Source organism: Littorina saxatilis, linkage group LG6 (assembly GCF_037325665.1).
Source record: "Littorina saxatilis isolate snail1 linkage group LG6, US_GU_Lsax_2.0, whole genome shotgun sequence".
NCBI lineage: Eukaryota > Metazoa > Mollusca > Gastropoda > Littorinimorpha > Littorinidae > Littorina > Littorina saxatilis.
The window spans coordinates 1,272,957-1,293,791 of record NC_090250.1 but is presented as its reverse complement, the minus strand read 5'-3'; the positions used below and the strand labels follow the sequence as shown (position 1 = coordinate 1,293,791).

The 20,835-nt window shown below is 43.6% G+C and overlaps 1 protein-coding gene across 2 annotated transcripts in view; it reads left to right on the top strand.

Moving 5' to 3' along the window:
- Positions 1–1,713: 1,713 nt before the first annotated feature.
- Positions 1,714–20,835, top strand: part of LOC138968238 (uncharacterized) — a 20,185-nt gene continuing 1,063 nt past the window's right edge. Inside the window, exons 1-3 of one of the 2 annotated variants that reach the window (XM_070340788.1) lie at positions 1,714–1,933; positions 18,963–19,126; positions 19,815–20,835. The exon at positions 19,815–20,835 is cut by the window's right edge and continues 1,063 nt beyond it. In XM_070340788.1, coding sequence (XP_070196889.1) covers positions 1,906–1,933; positions 18,963–19,126; positions 19,815–20,835 — 1,213 coding nt within the window. In that variant the 5' untranslated portion in view covers positions 1,714–1,905. Of the gene's footprint in view, positions 1,934–5,545; positions 5,641–18,962; positions 19,127–19,814 lie in introns of those variants that run through there. The other variant, XM_070340789.1, reaches the window with a different exon arrangement.

The window sequence follows — 20,835 nt, the reverse complement described above, 5'->3', positions numbered from 1 at the left end:
GAGAGAGAGAGAGAGAGAGAGAGAGAGACTGAGAGAGAGAAAGACAGACAGACACACAGACAGACACACATACAGACAGTGTGCATTGACTGAGACGGAGAGAGACAGCCTCGGCGGAGAGAGAGAGATAGACATCAGTCACGTCGCGACTCAGAGAGACTGAAAGAGGGACGGAGAGAGAGAGAGGGGGAGAGAGAGAGAGAGAGAGAGAGAGAGAGAGAGAGAGAGAGAGAGAGAGAGACAGAGAGAGACAGAGAGAGAGACAGAGAGAGAGAGACTGAGAGAGAGACAGAGAGAGAGACTGAGAGAGAATGACAATGACAATGACAATGACAAATCTTTATTTTTTGAGGGTGACAAGAATAAGCATAGATAGGCCTATGCTTTTTTGCATCTGGCCGTCGCCCTAAAGAAGGACTAAACTATTTTACTATAACTATGACTAGGGGAAAAAAAAGGAAAAAAAAGGTTACAATCATAAAAACATTTAATGGTAGAACATATAAGTTTATGTAGGCCTACATGAAGCGCATTATGTAGAAGCGAGAAAGAGAGAGAGAGAGAGAGAGAGAGAGAGAGAGAGAGAGAGAGAGAGAGAGAGAGAGAGAGAGAGACTGACTAAGAGGTGAAGATGGACTGAGAGAGAAGATAGAGAGAGAGACAAGAGAGAGGGAGAGAGAAAGTGAGAAAGTGAGAGAGAGAGAGAAACTGAAACTGAAACTGAAACTGAACTTTATTACCAAAGGATAGAGGTTTTAGGCAAAGCCTAATCTTACAACCTGTCCCTTATACAAACACTTAATACAGACGCACATAATATAGATAGTAAAATTGACAAGGTTATTGTTACTTACAGACGTACATAATGTAAATAGTAATAAGAAAGGGGTTATGGTTTTGTATACACATTCAAAAATGGGAAAAACAATATAGGGTGGAAATTGCAGCATAGTTGCAATAATGCATTGCATATAAACATCCAAAACAACTAATAACAAAAGGGAGAAAACAATTGTGGGGAGGAATTGTCCCAATCATTCGCATGTATATCATTATCAATACATACACATAAAGAACAAATCAAAATACAAACATAACTTGACTAAATGTAAAAAGCACTAAAATATCAGACATGAAAAGTGTTCTATTTACCCATTAAGCGGGAATGAAACTGGCGCCTAAACGTTTTCACAGAAGAGGCATTTCGGAGGGGTAGGGGTATGGAATTCCATAGAGACGCTCCTGAGAAGGCTAAACTTGACTTATACAAGTCTAGACGAGGGATGGGGGGAATCAGGTTCTGGGACCCATATCTTTTTGTGGCATGTCTGAAATGTGATTTTAAATATCCAGGAACATTATTGTTAATTACTTTGTACATAAAGACAGCCTTGTTTAGCGTCAACTGATCTTTCAAGGGAAGGAAATTAAGGAGCTTTAATGTATCATCTGTTGGCTTATTTGACTCATGCAGAATTAGTTTTGCAGCACGGCGATGAAGAGAATTGAGAGAGAGAGAGAGAGAGAGAGAGACAGAGAGAGAGAGAGAGAGAGAGAGAGAGAGAGAGAGAGAGAGAGAGAGAGAGAGAGGGGGGGCGGGGCCATGCCAAACGCCGCTTTGCCAGAGACTACGTGCACTTTAGCGTAGCAGAAGATCTTTGGCAAGGCTTTGCTTCAAGTATCGGGAAATCGGGAATTCCCGTACCGATCGCCCAGAGAGGTAGAAACAGCCAGGTCTACGCACTGCGAAAACTGACAAGTCAGTTTTATTGAAGCTGACTACATGTTATGGACCTTAAAATACAGAACAATTATTTTTCATTTTGATTATGCTCTCCAACGAGTGAGATTGACCTAATTTCTCGTGCCCGGCCAGTGCCTTGACCAATAAACACTGAGTCAAATATGGCGACGTTCTCCTCATCTACCGGAGGTAAGGGCAATTATACTGACTCTCTCTCTCTCTCTCTCTCTCTCTCTCTCTCTCTCGTTTTCTGTTTTTCTCTGTCTTTGCCGATACACCCGTGTTTGCCTTTTTCGTTTTCCTCTGCCCGGTCTCTTGTCAGTTGCCCTAGTAAATGTGTGTATACACCCGTCAGTCAGGCTGTATGCGGCGTACACGCCGGGCCAGTTTGGCATTGTCACAGTCAGTGTGTGTGTGTGTGTGTGTGTGTGTGTGTGTGTGTGTGTGTGTGTGTGTGATGTATTTGTTTGTGTGTGAGTGCGTGTGTATGTGTGTTTGCAACAACAACAACAACAACAACAACATTTCTTACATAGGCCCTACTGCTTGACTAAAATCTTTACAAACATTGACTATATTCTATACAAGAAACACTTAACAAGGGTAAAAGGAGAAACAGAATCCGTTAGTCGCCTCTTTCGATATGCTGGGGAGCATCGGGTGAATTCTTCCCCCTAACCCGCGCGGGGGGGGGGGGGGGGGGGGGGGGGGGGGGGGATTGAAACCAACTGGCGGCTTCCATTTTGTTGAAACCAACTTTGTCGTCTGTGCTGTTCCGGAAATGAGCTGCGCTTTTGCCACTGTTGTCCCATCAGTTTGCGCTGTTTCGGAAATGAGCTGCACCTCGTCTGTTTGTTTATAGCAACACACACTGCTTTTTGGGACAGATCATATCATTTTGGTTACACATCATGGAATCTGACCAACATGGGCTTCTTAGGCAAACTTACTCAAGCCTTCTCTCACAAGAACATAAAGAGGAAAATAAATGGCTCTTATTTGTACGCGAGTTCCTGACTTCCTCAGGCTTCAAACACGTGTGGCAAAACCAAAGCACAATACACCCGGCAAGACTGAAACACGCGCTAACAAAACATGTAGAAACTCAATTTGTCAGGCTCTGGAGGACAAAAAAAGAAGGAAACTCCTCTAAACTACAGTTTTACAAGGGAGTGTCACACGACTACTCTCTACAACCCTATCTTTTGCTAACACACTGAGAACACAGACAGGCTATGAGCAAACTACGTATAAGTGCCCATGACTTAGAAATCGAAAAGGGCAGATACACGGGAACACCAAGGGAGGAAAGACTATGCAGAAACTGTGGAGTGGTGGAGGATGAACTTCACTTCCTTGATTCATGTACAATGTATGCTCATCTCAGGCAACAGTTATTACTGAATACTTCCCACCGGCAGTGATGAAACAAGGAACTTAGTCGATAAATATCGACAGGGGGCCGACAAATGGTTTAAATGGGAAATGTGTGTATATGGGTGTGGGTTTGAAACAAACAAACAAACCAACCCATGTGAACCCCGGGCCGCAGGCCTTCGATGTAGTGATTGAAAAAAAAGGATGTTCTCAAATGGTTCAATTCTCATTTGGTCTGATTCTCAAATGGTACCGGTATACTCCCCCCCCCCTGGCCGCAGGCCTAGGAGTAAAATTTTATAGACACTGACCTTCTTCCCAGGGGTCATTGACCCAGTTTTAGCTATGAGAGGTGGTTCGCCCAGAGGCGGTCTCTTTGATGTCTTGAGAGGAAACTTGGCCAGGGTAGTACATGCACCAGAACTGGTGGACACCAAGGACAAACATGAAATCGAAGCAGTTTGCTTTCAGAGGGAACGGTCGTCAGCAACTCAAACTTCTCTGTTTTCTTTTTTTAAGAAAATCTGACTTTCTTTGTGGCCCCCTGACTCCGCCCCCCTCCCTCTGTAAGGACCCCCCTCCATAAGGACCGATTTTTGTCAACATTTTAAAGGTCGCTAGAGAGGGGTTCCACTGTATGACCTAACCGCTACTGGCAGACGGCCTCAATCTTCACGCGCAAAGACGAGATTAATAGGTGCTCGGTTTTGGTATTTTGAATTACATTACATTAAACCTTTGTTGGGTTTCATGGTCATGGCAACAGCCATAATAATATTACATGATGTATAATATCATATTTCAGCATATGTGAATTACATGTCATCATACTAAACTGTCATACATTTTTATTCCTACATTATTCTGATTGATCACAACCAAACCTACTATCATTGGACACATCCAAATGCAAGCGCCTGTTCTTGACAATTTCCCTCTGATCTAAATATAAAATCAGTGCAATTTCCTGGGTCGGGCTTTGCCACAGACACTCACGGTTTGGCCTGTAGGTAAAATGTACAATGTATTTTCTGATTTGTGCACAAAAGCTTTTTTTTATTTTTTTTTTATTTTTTAACATAACAATGTTTAATGTCACTGTATGTTTAAAAGACCATGGTCATATTTGTAAAAACAATGTTAAATTAGAAAATAAATAACATTTTGGTTCATGATTTTTCCTACACCTGTGCTGAAAATAAGAAATAAAAATGTCGGTATATAAGTCGCTCAAATACAAGTAGGTATGAACGGCTCGGTTTGAGTTTGTTGCAGTTGACCCTGCACAATGCGACCTATCATGTTTTTGCGATTTTGCCGTCACCCCTCCCATAGGGTGACGTATTTCACAACTTCCTGTGTTACACAAACTCTGTGATGACTCACCAATTTTGACTTCACTCCTCCCATAGGGTGACGGATTTCACAACTTTCTACAGATGAACAATGTTGCCTCCACCCCTCCCATAGGGTGACGGATGTCACAACTTCCTGTGTACACAAACTGATGACGTATTTCACAACAAAATGGCGCTGCCCATGGTCAACCTCGAAACTATCCGTATAGAATGGGGGCGTCCTCGCCCCCATAATAAGAGTCAGTTCTTTGTTTACTGGCAGCGACATCCAAAGGCAATTGACAAAATATGTGTACGATTGTTTTCAACTACGCATATGCAATGCGTCTTCCGACTGTCCTCAATAACCTATGCTCATCTTCAGGTCCTCTTTGTTCACCCTGTTCCACTTGGTTTTGTATTACATGTATGTTATGTTATATTGCTGTTTTTTTCCCTGTACTTATGTATCTTGTATGTGTCAATAGGCTCTGTAAATTCTGATTCTGATTCTGATTCTGATTCTGTCTGTCACGTACACTCCATGCAAGACTGTCTCTCCCTCGCTCTGCCTTAGTGTCTGTGTGTGTATCTGTCTCTCTCCCAATCTCTTTCTCTCTCTTTGTCTCTCTCTCGGTCTCATGCGCTCTCTCTCTGGAGTCATTCAGTTCCTCTCACCCGGTGTTCATTTATCTGTTTCTCCGTCTCGAGTCACTCTCTGTCTATCTGTCTGTCTCTCTCTCTCTCTCTTTCTCTCTCTCTGTATGTATGTCTTTGTCTGTGTCTCCCTCTGAGTCTCTCCGCCTCTGTGTGTGTGTGTGTGTGTGTGTCTCTCTCTCTCTCCTCACTCTCTCTCAGTCTCTCTCTCCATCCGACTCCTGGCACACAGGTCAAAGCAGAGGTGTCAGTCTTGTGTTAACTTGAGTGCACGTGTACCCAGCAGGAGGGGGGTGATTCGGGTCAGAAGTGGGGTAAGCACTTTGGTCTTCAGTCTTTGGGTTCTTGCTTTCAGTGGAGAAGATGCCAACACAAAATTGCACTATGCTCTACCATAGACCTATATTAGAATATAGGTCCCTGGCTCTACTATTTATTGTCCTTGTCTATCGGACACGAAGAAGGGAAGCTACAATCGCCCCAGGCCGAGTCACAGAGTTGACATGATCAGTACACAGCTTCACGGTGTGTCATGTTATACATACCAGCTGATGGTTGAGTCCAAAACTAGTGCGGTGGCTAATGACAGCTGCCGTGTATTACCTCATTCATTGAGAAGATTAGCAAAGCCATATAATTATACTCTTTGTTTCCTGAGCCTGGACCATTGAGACGGTTACCTCATAGATTTGTCGGTGTCAAAAGTTATACCCCCATTCCACACAACCGTTTTAGGTCCCGTTCCCGTACCTACCAAGGACGGCTGCCACAACAATGGAACGCTGCGCAAACAGCCGTTTTTTGCATCTTTGAGCAGCGTCAGTCTGACCATAGTGGCAGCCGTCCTTGGTCGGTACGGGAACGGGACCTAGAACGGATGTGTGGAATGTGGGTATGACAACTCAGTGTGTGAGAGCGCTACCGTTGCGTTACCGTTGTTTTAAGTTCCTTTAACGATCCAAGCGTTCCGTTACCGATGGGTTGAGGTTCCATTACCGTTCATTCTAATCGGGAGGGGAACGGCTAAACATTTGAACATGAAGCCCAAACTCAACCGTCCCAACCGACCCTACCGTTCAAAGCAGTTCTGTTAACGATCATTTACGTTCCATTGCGGTTCTCTCCCGATCCCTCCCGTGCCCGCACCGTTCCTTGGTCGGTACGGGAACGGGACCTAGAACGGTTGTGTGGAATGGGGGTATAAGACTCGACCACTTGGCTCATGGTGGAGACAGCTGGAAGATCTCTGGATAAAATTGAAGAGGAGTAGTCTTCCTTTTCGAAAATGTGTACTCTGCCTTGCAGATTAGAAGTTTGTGTATCGGGGCTGGGAAAAGGGAGTGGCCGGGGAGGGGAAAAGGGGGGGGGGGGGAGTGGGTAAGAGAGGGGTAAGAGAGACGAAAGAGGAAACTGGACAGGGAAAAGTCACTGCCTCAAGTATTCAATGAAGCCTGAAAAAAATAAATTACGACATGCAGGTTTTCAATTCATACTTTTGCAAAGTATCTGCACAAGCATGTGTGCCTCTGTGAGTATGTTCGTGGCTGCTTTCATGGGGTGCCTGTATCCTCAGGAATTTGAGGATTTCTTTTATCTCTCTTTTTCTGACACCGTTGATTTAACGTCATTTTTACAGGACAGTTTTTTTTCCTTTCAGTTATAAGTCACGTTGTAGTAGTTCGACCTTATGGTTTTAGTACAAGTAGAGCTCGTTCACCAGTAGCAAAGACTCACTCAGTCCGTCAGTGTGTCAGTCTGAGTGTGTGTGATGGGGGGGGGCCTCTCCCGTGACCGGCTACCTGCAATGTACGGACAGGTTTGCACTGTGACTGGCCCCAGGGTGTCCGTTCATGAGAGGGATTGCTGCAGCAGTAAAACTAGTGTGATACATAAGTAATCAATTTATCCACTTGACTATATTCACAACAGTGACTTATCACTCTTCTTTGCATGTTTTTATGCCTACGTATTTTCAAATACTCTGCAACACTGACATGTAACCCAAATACAACATGATTGTGCCCGTACAATACCGCTTCTTTTATGAAAACATTGTGTAACCGTGTGCCCTTCTACTTCCCTCTTTCATACTGAACTCAAACACTAAAACAGACGACACAAGTTATATTACCCAGGTTCTTTTATTCCATACGATGAAATGGGGAAAATGTGGGATAACGGGGGTTTATCTTCAAATACAACACTTTCACTGTATAGGACTAAACAACTTCAAAAAAACCCAATACTCTCACTCTTCATTCTAAAACTACATTCTTTCCCTAAAAGATACCCTTTAAAACACACCAAATCCTTTCCCCAAACTACACTCTACTCTAAATCTTCACTCTCAACTTTAATCTAAAAAAACACAATGAAACTCTAATTTAAAACAAACGAAATCTAAAAAACAACCTAAAAACAATTCTTTAAAAAAAACCAAATCTACAAAAACTCTAACAAAATCTGACCAAAATCTCTCCACTAAATCTAACTACTCTTCACTAACAAAACCTAGTCTATAAAAACAAATCTACAACCCACTAAAAAAGAAAAGACCTAACCAAACCAGAACAGACCTAACTAAAAAGAAAAGACCTAACTAAACCAGAAAAAAACATAACTAAAACCCGAACCCCGTCGCACGCTCCGACATCCTGCAAACCACAGAATGCACGCCGTAAGCATACGTAAACAAATCAACAATTTCAACTACCACAAGCTAACTCGTTAAACAACAAAACACATCATTCCTATCAAATAACATGCCTACAATACCGTTTTCTCAAACGACGGTCTTCTAAAGCATTCACACACAAAAATCTTCCCAACCATTCCAACTCACAAAACAATCTACTTGAACATTCAAATAAATCCTCCCCCCAAGCAGCATACTATTCTTTTCACCGCCTACCCATTTACAGAAAGAAAATTGTTTTAACCTACCAGCAAAAGAATCCTCACATCCTGGAAAGATTTCCGGCCATGACAGACATGTCACACAACGGCATCAAAAACACGCCGCACCAAATACACATCTTCTTCCCTCAAAGATTCCAAGCAAAAGCACAATTTTAGCGTCCACATCCTGTACGCCGGTGTCACAAAATTAACCCATTCAACTCGAGGGGTGTCAGGCAGCCCCACTTTCTTTAGTTAGTGCCTAACGTCACCTTCAACTATTCAACTTTACATCGCGGCGGAGGGAAAAAAGGAGATGGAATAAAGCCACCTGTCAATTGTTTCTTGTTCACAAAAACATTAATCACAAAATTTACTCCAGAGGCTTGTACTAAAAAAACGATCGTTTTACCTATGCAAATTTTAGAATCGGCTATTCCGCGAGACCAATTCAATAGAAATGAAACTCAGTCTCGGAAACCTTAATGGATCCCCGATAGTATAGAGGTACCACGAGTTCACACGGATGCACAAGAGTGCATGTGTACCGTAACTGTCGTTCCCAAGCTCACATCCTCCCCAACTTAGACTGTCGTCTCCTGGCGACATGCCAGAATCAGAAAAATTCAAAAAAATATTTAACCTCCCAAAAACATAATATTCTCCATCCTCAAATCATTTCAAAAACTTTCACACAAAAACAATCATCAACTGACTAATACAATATTTCTCTAAAACTAATAGGTTCTGAAATACAAATTTCACATAATCCTTCCAGTGCCAATAATCCTATCTCCTGTCGACATCCAACTCACACAAGTTGACAAAAAAATCACAACTCATCTTTAACAGAGGCAGTTCCATGGTTCACTTTACAAAGAATTATGTTCACCACTTGCCAGATAACCAATAATGATAATCTTTACGACTTATCAAATATTTTATCTCTCTTGAGCATACATCAGAACAAAATGTTGACAATCTTTACGATTTATCAAAGCATCTGATCTCTCTTGAGCATACATCAGAACAAAATACTGACAACCTTTACGATTTATCAATGCATGTCCCCTCTTTGTATCCCAACTGTACTTGGCAACACAATCTTCTAATCAACTAACAAAATGACCACTTGCCAAGGCAATGAAAAAGCTGGAAGTCCTTAAAACTCACCCAGAATATCAAACCTTTAGTTAAAAATCAGCAATAACCCAATGTCACTCATCACAATTAAAGCATTCAACAGGAGTATTCATAGGCAACCATACAATCCTTCAGAATCTACTTCAAAAATCCACTAATATTAATTCTAATAAACAAAACCAGTATACACACTGTCTTCAAACAAAGACATCAATAAGCACCAGAACTCAAATTCTAAAAAATACCACCAAGAAAATAGAAAGCGAGAGCAGAGGAGACAGTAAAAGTGAGAGCGGAGAAAACAGTAAAGACAAACCAAACGACAGCAGAGAGCAAAAAGGTAGAAAAAGGTCCTCTAATTCCTTACAGGTAGCATACCTTGCTCCTGAGGCGTACGAGGCTGGAGACGCCATGCTTAAACCAAAGAATCCCTAAAAAATGCAGTCAAGAGAATTAGAAAGTGGGAGCGGAGAAGACAGTAAAGACAAACCAAATGACAGCAGAGAGCAAAAAGGAAGAAAAAGGTCATCTAATTCCTTACAGGTAGCATACTTTGCTCCTGAGGCGTACGAGGCTGGAGACGCCATACACAAACCCAAGAATCCCTAAACAATGCAGCCAAGAGAATTAGAAAGTGGGAGCGGAGAAGACAGTAAAGACAAACCAAACGATAGCAGAGAGCAAAAAGGAAGAAAAAGGTTATCTAATCCCTTACAGGTAGCATACTTTGCTCCTGAGGCGTACGAGGCTGGAGACGCCATGCTCAAACCAAAGAATCCCTAAACAGTGCAGCCAAGAGAATTAGAAAGTGGGAGCGGAGAAGACAGTAAAGACAAACCAAATGACAGCAGAGAGCAAAAAGGAAGAAAAAGGTTATCTAATCCCTTACAGGTAGCATACTTTGCTCCTGAGGCGTACGAGGCTGGAGACGCCATACTCAAACCAAAGAATCCCTAAAAAGTGCAGCCAAGAGAATTAGAAACTGGGAGCGGAGAAGACAGTAAAGACAAACCAAACGATAGCAGAGAGCAAAAAGGAAGAAAAAGGTTATCTAATTCCTTACAGGTAGCATACTTTGCTCCTGAGGCGTACGAGGCTGGAGACGCCATACTTAAACCAAAGAATCCCTAAACAAATGCAGCCAAGAGAATTAGAAAGTGGGAGCGGAGAAGACAGTAAAGACAAACCAAACGATAGCAGAGAGCAAAAAGGAAGAAAAAGGTTATCTAAGCCCTTACAGGTAGCATACGCCTTGCTCCTGAGGCGTACGAGGCTGGAGACGCCATTCACAAACAAATTAAAGTTCAGTAACCAACTAATCTCAAGAATACAAAATCTAAAATCTAGTCACACCCCACTCAATATGTTTGAGTAGTCAATTGACTAGAAACAACGTAGAACTTGTAAAATCTAGCTACATCTTACTCCATCTATTGGAGTAATCTGTCAACTAGAGACAGCATAGAATTTATAAAATCTAATTACAGCCTACCCCATCTATTGGAGTAATCTGTCAACTAGAGACAGCATAGAATTTATAAAATCTAATTACATTCTACTCAGTACGTTTGAGCAGCCTGTCGACTAGAGACAGCATAAAATTCTCAGATACCACCACCGACTGAACCGAAGCGGACGGTCCTCGTGGTAAATGATGCAAGTTTGAATGCGTCCCAGCACCCTGTCGCTGGGGACGCTGACGGGAATAGTTAGTTACCCTTCGTCTTCCAGACGAACTGTTTGCCCATCTAACCCCGTTTCCTGTAACTTCATCTTCAGAACTTGACTCATCCGTGTTATCTGAACTAGATTCACGTCTCTGAAACTGAAATTCTGGCAACCTAATGGATGCCCGAGGGGCTTGTTGCACAGGAGTCAAATGTTCTTTTATCTCTGCCCTATTTACTCGGAACGGCGCACCTCCGTTTTCAGGTTTTATGACATATGGTCCACCATCCTGATCGGGTATTTCGACCACAACAAAAATCTCTGACTTCCATGCATCATGGATTTTGCGTCTACCCATACCGTGATCCCGCAACAAGACACGTTGACCAAGCTGAAGTGATTTTCCTCTGACTTTCTTATCAAAGCGCCTCTTTCGCTCATGTGCTGCTTGCTGTAGATTCCGGTTCGCCAGTTGATGTGCCTGTAACAACCGTTCTCGGTGGACTTGAACCCACTCAGTGGTCGGCAAACCACCTTCTTCTTCTAAACCGATCCCCAACAGAAAGTCAACCGGTAAACGCGGTTCCTGACCGAACAACAAAACGTATGGAGAAAATCCAGTGGAAGAATGGGGCGTTACATTGTAGACATACACCAACTCTTGAAGGTATTCAGGCCACCGTTTCTTTTTCTGATCCGTAAGGGTGCTCAAAAGATTATGCATCGTCCGGTTGAAACGTTCACACTGAGCATTCCCCTGCGGATGGTACGCAGTGGTCCGAGATTTCTTCACACCGTAGAGAATACAGAGCTCTTTTATCACCTCTCCTTCAAAGTTTCGACCCTGATCAGAGTGAAGTCTCATGGGGATGCCGAATTTCTGAAACCACTCTTTCGTCAAAACCTTTGCTACAGTAACAGCTTTCTGATCGCGGGTAGGTACTGCCACCGTAAACTTTGTAAACACATCTGTCAATACCAGCACGTTTTCCTTACCATCCGTCGCTTTTTCGAGAAGCGTGAAGTCCATAGCCACAACCTCAAGCGGCCGAGAAGCTAACAAATGTCCAATTGGAGCAGTAGCTCGCACTGAAGGCAGTTTGGCAAAGCTGCAACGCTCACATTCCTGAACCCACTTTCCCACTGTGGCGAACATTCCTGACCAGTAACAGCGCTGTCTCAACAATCGCAAACAACGTTCTGCTCCCTGATGACCTGTCCCATGCACAGATTCAAAGACCGGCCGCTGGAGAGACTCTGGCAAAACTATCTGTAACAACGGTTTGTTGCTAACTGGATCTGTGACTCTACGGCAAAGTAAATCTTTCTCCACCACGAGCTTATCCCACTGTCTACACAGAGCAATGGCTGAGTTTCCCAAATCTCGTTTCTCTTGTATACTCGGTCTCGTTCCTTTCTTCAAATGTTGTAACAAAAGACCAATGACTGGATCTTCACCCTGAAGTCTTTGCAGATCTGCGGGTTCAATCGTCGGTAGAGCGTGTGTTGCCCCTAACTGCTCTCTTCCCGACTCATCTGTAGTCCCAGCAACGATGCCCACATGTGCAGTTGCTGCCAACCCTTGATCCCGGCCCATGTTTACAGAGACAGAACAAGCCGCCACCACTTCTTCCTCGATGTCCGTACCTGGACTCTCAAATGGGTTCCTTGACAGGACGTCCGCGTTCACATTGGATTTCCCAGAACGATACTTGATCTCAAAATTGAAAAGAGCCAACTGCGCCACCCAACGTTGTTCCACAGCCCCTAGTTTGGCAGTCTTCAAGTAGCTGAGAGGATTATTGTCAGTATAAGCCACGAATGAAGCTCCCAGAAGATATCCACGGAACTTCTCGGTGATAGCCCACTTGAGAGCCAGCAGTTCGAGTTTCATGGAACTATAGTTCTGCATGTTTTCTCTGATGGACGAAGTGTTCGACTTGCGTAGGCTATAACCCTCTTTCTTCCCTCCTGAGTCTGAGACAACACTGCCCCCAGACCTTTTGAACTTGCGTCTGTTTCCAAGACAAATGGAAGACTATAATCAGCGTATCCCAACACTGGAGCACTGATGAGAGCTAGTTTCAGCTTTTCAAAAGCCTGTTGACAGTCTAACGTCCACTTTCCACCCAACCGAACAGTCTTCCCTCCGGGTTTACCCTTCACACCCTCATGTACCTTCCCGACCAGTGCATGCAACGGCCCTGCCATCTGTGCAAACCCTAGCACGAATCGGCGGTAGTACGATGCAAATCCCAAGAAAGCTCTCAATTCCCTAAGCGTCTGAGGAACTGCCCACTGTTCAACAGCTTTAATTTTCTCCGCGTCAGTCGCGATGCCACCCTGTGAAATGGTGTAGCCCAGATACTGCACTGAAGTACGACAGAACTTGCACTTGTCCGGGTTCAGTTTGAGTCCAAGCTCTCTCAGTCGAGAAAGCACTGCTCTCAATCGCTCAATGTGTTCCTGGAAGGTTTTACTATAGACCAGAATGTCATCCAAGTACACCAGCAGCATCTGGAAAATCAGGTCATTCATCCCTGCTGTCATGAGTCGTTGGAAAGTAGCGGGAGCGGAACAGAGTCCGAATGGCATACGCTTGAACTCAAATAACCCAAATGGTGTAATGAAAGCAGTCTTTTGTCTGTCCTCCTCGTCCATTGCTATCTGATGATACCCTGAAGCAAGATCCAATGTGGAAAAGTAGTTCGCTCCCTTCAATGCATCCAAAGACTCGTCAATCCTTGGCAGTGGAAATGCATCACGTCTCGTCTTCGCATTCAGCTTGCGATAGTCCACACACATGCGCAATTCTCCGTTCTTCTTCCGCACTAAAACTATAGGCGAAGCAAAAGGGCTAGTACTGGGCTGTATAATGTCTTTCTCTAACAAGTCTTGAATGTGTTTTCTAACCTCTTCAAGTTGTGTTGGGGGAATGCGACGGTATGTCTGACTTACTGGAACATCGTCCAGCAAAGGAACTTTGTGCTTAATTAAGTCAGAATAACCTACATCCAGATCATCTTTGACCCATGTTTCTGGAAACTCGCAATACAAATCATGCAACTGTTTGCGTTCCTCTTCATTACTTGCTGCGCCCAACAGACTCTCGGGAACCTTCAAGTCTGACACATCACTCTCTGCAGATATCGTATCACACGACACCACAACCTTCCCAGCAATCTCCTCTGCCTTCACCCCTGGCGAAACAACGCTATGAACTGCATGAACCGTGCCAACCGGAGTTCGCTCTGTCAAAAAGACATCTTCATCACTCAGATTAACGATCTGGACGTTCCACGGACCTTTTCCCTTTACCAGAGTCTGGGCTAGTAAACACTTCTCCCGGGTTGGACCCTCTAATGCCTCTATGACGTACTCGCCCTGTTCTGTCACCTTCTTTCCATACCCTCCACTCAAACAAACAGTGGAAATTGAGCGAGCGGACATGTGTATGCCGCCCTTTGGCACCCTCACCAACCCCACACAAGCTGGAGTGTCTACCGTTATGTCTGCCACTCTAATATTCACAGGCCCATGATCTCTCACGTCACGGATGACGTTCATGCCGAGTATGACTCGCGGCTCGCAACCCTCCGAATCAGAAACTTCCTTTTGAACAAGGATGACCCTTTCGGGAATAACTTGTTCCCCAACCTTAACGTCCAGTATAGTGTAGCCTATGTAGGGAACCTCCAACCCATTGGCTCCAACCAACCGTACAAGTGTAGTGTCTCTTACCAGTTCTTCGCTAAAATGTTTGTAAAAACAATGTTCACTGATAATCGTGACTTGTGAACCGGTATCCCACAACGTTTCCAACGTCACACCTCCCATTTCTACCACAACAACAGGTCGTTCGCCCACCATTCTAGAAGGAACTGAGCCCTTTTCATCCCCGTCCTGTGTACGGCTCTTTACACAGTCGGTTACTGGTTTAACCCTTTCCAAGTACATGATCTGATCACGTGACCAGGCTTGCCACATTTCAGACAAATGGGTTTTCCATCGGATGTAAACTTATATTTGGGAGGTCGTCTCTCTGAAAGCCCGACCTTGAGTGCCTCAAGTTCCTGTTCTAACTCTTTTTGGCGACTCGCCATCTTCCTGACTTCTTCGAAACAATCTGAATTGTCATGAGTCGCGACTGTATTGGCTGTAGCGTTCTTTGGGACTGGAGTACGTATTTCTTCCCATTCTAATGCCAATTTCCTCAGTTCACTAAATGAGACCGACCCGTTTTGTATGTGCCTCCTCAAATCAAGGACCAGCGATCTGTCATGAATCCCTTCAACAAAATGATCCACAAGCAGGTCTTCAGAGGACACAGCGCGTCTCGATTCCTCTTGTTTGGCTTTCACCGCGTTAAAGCGTGTGAATAAATCATTGGCATACGCTCGGACCGTTTCTCGACTTCCCTGTCGCCTTTCAGCAAAACATGCCATAAGAGTTGGTAATGGGCGTTTGTCGCCGAATGCATCCACTAAGATTGCAAAAATGTCTTCGATACTGCTGTATGACTGACCACATGACTTCAGTTCAACCCTGGCTAGTCCCTCTACATGCTGAGTCACATAGTGAATCTGCTCTTCTCTCCCGAAATCCCTCACAGCACTACCAATCTCTTCTATGAAATCCTTAACAGAGTACCTTCCATCTTCTCTGCTATCTCCGTAGAATTTCCTAACTTTGGGGGGTTTCGAAACAACAACTTTCGGGGCGGATCTTGCCTCTAAACTTTCCCTCATGCTACTCAACTCTGTAGCCATTCTCCGCAAATCCCCTCCTTCTCTTACAATCCTTCCCCTTCCCTGCCCCAACGGTGTCTGTGAAAAATCAGCGGCCGAAGTAAATTCCAAATCAGATTCATCCATGTTGGTATTTTAAAAGGTTGGTATTTATAACATTGACCTGTGTTGGTATTACGTTTCTTCAACCAGAAGGTTATTCGAAACTTGTCAACACGTGTGTAGTACCAGTTAAACCAAGCTCTTACTGGCAACCAAGAAAAAACCCACACCACCCAGCATACATACAACACAACCAAAAGTGTTAGTAATCACATCACATCACCATGTAGCATAATCAAACATACAACTACACATGTCAGTCATAATATCAAATCAACATAATCAAACACACTCTTCCAGTGCTGGTCCACTCCCCAACTCTGTCTCTTTGTACGGTGTGCAAACAGTCTTTCACAAACGTCCGAAGAAATGTTAATCGTTGAAGTCCTTCTGTGGACTAACAGAGTAAAAAGAAATGTTAATCACTGTAATCCTTTCTTCCCCGGATTAACAAACTAAATGGCAATGTTGACAACAAAGCCGCATCCGTCGACGTCACGCCCGGACTCCCTCCAACTTCACACACGTCTGTCTCCTCGACACCAGCCCGCGTCCGGACTGCATGCCTGCCATCCTCTCCCTGTGCGACGGGGTCCCCTAACCTACTCTAATCCTAGCCCTAACAGTAACACCCCCTACCCACCCTTGCTCCGCAGCGCCAAATGTAACCGTGTGCCCTTCTACTTTCCTCTTTCGTACTGAACTCAAACACTAAAGCAGACGACACAAGTTATATTACCCAGGTTCTTTTATTCCATACGATGAAATGGGGAAAATGTGGGATAACGGGGGTTTATTTTCAAATACAACACTTTCACTATATAGGACTAAACAACTTCAAAACAAAACAATATTCTCACTCTTCATTCTAAAACTACATTCTTTCCCTAAAGATACCCTTTAAAACACACCAAATCCTTTCCCCAAACTACACTCTACTCTAAATCTTCACTCTCAACTTTAATCCAAAAAAACCACAATGAAACTCTAATTTAAAACAAACGAAATCTAAAAAAACAACCTAAAAAAAACAATTCTTAAAAAAAACCAAATCTACAAAAACTCTAACAAAATCTGACCAAAATCTCTCCACTAAATCTAACTACTCTTCACTAACAAAACCTAGTCTATAAAAACAAATCTACGACCCACTAAAAAAGAAAAGACCTAACCAAACCAGAACAGACCTAACTAAAAAGAAAAGACCTAACTAAACCAGAAAAAACATAACTAAAACCCGAACCCCGTCGCACGCTCCGACATCCTGCAAACCACAGAATGCACGCCGTAAGCATACGTAAACAAATCAACAATTTCAACTACCACAAGCTAACTCGTTAAACAACAAAACACATCATTCCTACCAAATAACATGCCTACAATACCGTTTTCTCAAACGACGGTCTTCTAAAGCATTCACACACAAAAATCTTCCCCACCATTCCAACTCACAAAACAATCTACTTGAACATTCAAATAAATCCTCCCCCCAAGCAACATACTATTCTTTCCACCGCCTACCCATTTACAAAAAGAAAATTGTTTTAACCTACCAGCAAAAGAATCCTCACATCCCGGAAAGATTTCCGGCCATGACAGACATGTCACACAACGGCATTAAAAACACACCGCACCAAATACACGTCTCCTTCCCTCAAAGATTCCAAGCAAAAGCACAGTTTTAGCGTTCACATCCTGTGCACCGGTGTCACAAGATTAACCCATTCAACTCGAGGGGTATCAGGCAGCCCCACTTTCTTTAGTTAGTGCCTAACGTCACCTTCAACTATTCAACTTTACATCGCGGCGGAGGGAAAAAGGGAGATGAAATAAAGCCACCTGTCAATTGTTTCTTGTTCACAAAAACATTAATCACAAAATTTACTCCAGAGGCTTGTACCAAAAAAACAATCGTTTTACCTATGCAAATTTTAGAATCGGCTATTCCGCGAGACCAATTCAATAAAAATAAAACTCAGTCTCGAAAACCTTAATGGATCCCCGATAGTATAGAGGTACCACGAGTTCACACGGATGCACAAGAGTGCATGTGTACCGTAACTGTCGTTCCCAAGCTCACATCTGCTTCGGCCATGTTGATTTTAATCAACCAATTTTCTTGTATATAGTCTTCTGACGAGGAAAGTTCAAGCCGAGTACCATCCAACTACCCCATAAATTCCCCCCCCCCCCCCCCGCCATCCTCTCTCTTCTGCATAGACCCCCTCCCTCGCACAACCCACCGCATGACCCCCCTGTGTCAATATTAATTTACTGTTGCTCCCAGCAAAGGTTGTCAAGGCCACAGGCACAGGGAAAAAAAGCGTTGCGAGTAAAAGCGTTGTGAGCCAACAGGCTATGTATTGCAGTGTAGAACAATAGCCGCACAACGCATTTTATCTGTGCTGTAACGACGGCAATAAAGGGTTCGCTTTATCAGAAATGTTTTCAGTGCCAGAATAAAGAACCGAACACACACACGCACACACACACACACACACACACACACACACACACACACACACACACATACACACATACACACATTCACACACACACACACACACACAAAGCAACAAGAAAGGTTAATTATAAGACAAAACCAAACAATCACAAGTACAAAATGTTTCTTTTGTGTCAAAAATGAAACGTTCTAATGTTGTTGTTCAGTTTAATTTTTTTTAAATTTTGGAACGTTAGCAGTCTATCCGGGATTTGTTTCGATTTGCATTGTCAGTGCCAGAGAAATACTTGGCCGCTGCCGGTTCATGTATTCCCATTACCAGGGACCTAATATATAATCTATGCCATTACTGACTCAGGTGCGCATGTCTGCTGTGCTCATTGCCTTTCGAGAGTGCATGTCGTATTCATAACTAGAGATAAATATACGCATTTTTCTTCCCGAGGCGATTCACATAATGTCACAATGTATTTTCTTACAAAAACATGCAGTAAACACGACATTATATCAAAATCCAGTCCAAAAACACAACACACAAAACCAAACAACCAACCACTGCAACTTTAAACCATGATGAATAAACCTACCGCAGTATCAACCACCCGTCGCGATATAACCTTCGTGGTTGAAAACGACGTTAAACACCAAATAAAGAAAGAAAGAAAGAAAGTATCAACCAACCCACCAAGCAACCAACCTATCAGCCAAGCAATCGCCATACCAGGCAACCAACCAACCAACCAACCAACCAACCAACCAACCAACCAACCAGTTTTTATAGTCCAAGAAAATATCTCATCTAATAACATTGACTGTTGTTACAGGAGATTCGCTTAGCATTTTGATCGTGGGCAAAACCGGAAGTGGGAAAAGTTCCACCGGAAACAGTCTCCTGGGTGAACAACTATTCGACTCCAGCCTGGAGTTTGGGTCTGTGACCGATACATGTCAGGTTCATGAAAGGACTCGCTTTGGTGTCAACATGAAGGTATGACGATCTCTGTCTGTCTGTCTCCCCATTTCTCAGTCTCTCTCTCTCAGTCTGGTGTCTGACTTTCTGTCTCTCTCGATCGCTCACTCGACACCCCCCCCCCCAACCCACCCCCCTTTGTCTCCCCCTTTACGCTCTGTTTTGTCTCCTCAGCGATATTTATTTTCTGCAAAGATGATTGCGATAGAAAAATCATCTAGATAGTCAGCAAGAACAATGAACTGCAGTCTTAACTGAACTTTTTTGAGTGTATTAATCCTAAATCAGATAGACTGCCCACGTTCCAACATTTAGAATGAAAACACGAGAATTGTGTGTTATTGGAACGTTGAATTTATGACTAAACGAAACGTTACTTTTACCTTAGTTCGACTCAGCGGTCTTTGAAGTAGACAGACCGACAAACACTTATGATACAGATAATAATTAAGCTTATCTGAGAAATTATCAAAGAAAACATATTATTTGTGTCATAAGTGTTTGTCAGTCTGTCCACTTAAAAGACCGCTTGGTCGAACAACAGTGAATGTAACGTTTTGTTTTATAAATTAAACGTTCCAATCTTGTTTTTTGAGTCGAGTCATTTTTGAGCGTATGTTTTGGCATGATTTTGTTTGTTTTGTTTCGCTTATAAGTTGACCTGTTATGTTCATGTCTGTAGAACTTTGGTGTTGTTATTTTACAGGTCACCGACTCTCCGGGTCTTTTTGATACCAAGATGACACAGGAAGAAACTGCCTCCATTCTCATGGGGACAGTAACCGCCATGCACCCTGGTCCTGACGTCATACTCTACGTCACCAAAGTCGGAAGATATACGGAAGAAGAACAAGGCGCTTATGAGAGGCTGAAATCTCTCCTGGATGAACACGTGACAGATCACATGATCGTGGTCTTTTCCCATGGTGACTATTTGCACGGACATGAGATCTCAAGCATGCTGAATAACGGAGCTCCGAAAGAACTGAAAAAAGTCCTCAACGAATGCGGCAATAGATACGTCGTCATTGACAACAAAGCAGATTACAATACCCCACAGGCAGAACAGATAGTCTCGGCAGCCAATACACTGAAAACGCAAAACGCAAACCGTCCGTACCAGTGTCCCAAATACGCCATGGTAGGACAGAAAGTTGACGACGAATGCGCCAGAAGAGTGGAAGAAATTGCAAAACGAGAAGCTTCCACAAAGAAATACGCGCAAGATTTGTCCGCCCGTATGGACGCTGCAGTCCAGGAAAGCCTGGAAATACAGAAACGAGAATTGGACAGAAGAGAGATGGAGCTGCAAAGAAAGGAGGAGGAGCTACGAAAGTGGGAACAAGAGATGATCGCGAAATTTCAAGTCATGTCGCAGAACCAGACTATGCAGGAGAAGAGCATGACTTCAAAGTACGGGAAAATGGGGTTCTGGGTTTTCCCGCAAAACAAAGAAAAAGACGACGACGACGAAGAAGTGGATGCAAGTGATGAGGAAATTGGTGATGAAACACTCGAAGACAACGAGGATGGTGTGTCTGACGAAGGAGACTTGAACTCGTATACCGTTGATGGGGACAAGCGAGGTGAAGATGAAAACGACGAAATCATCTATCTCCAAAATTCCGACGAAGAGGAAGCACAGGAAGCAGAAGTGTATGATGACTGTGATGAAATAGTCGACGACTTCGATGACTACCAAGACGAAGGTGTTGACCACCAAGATG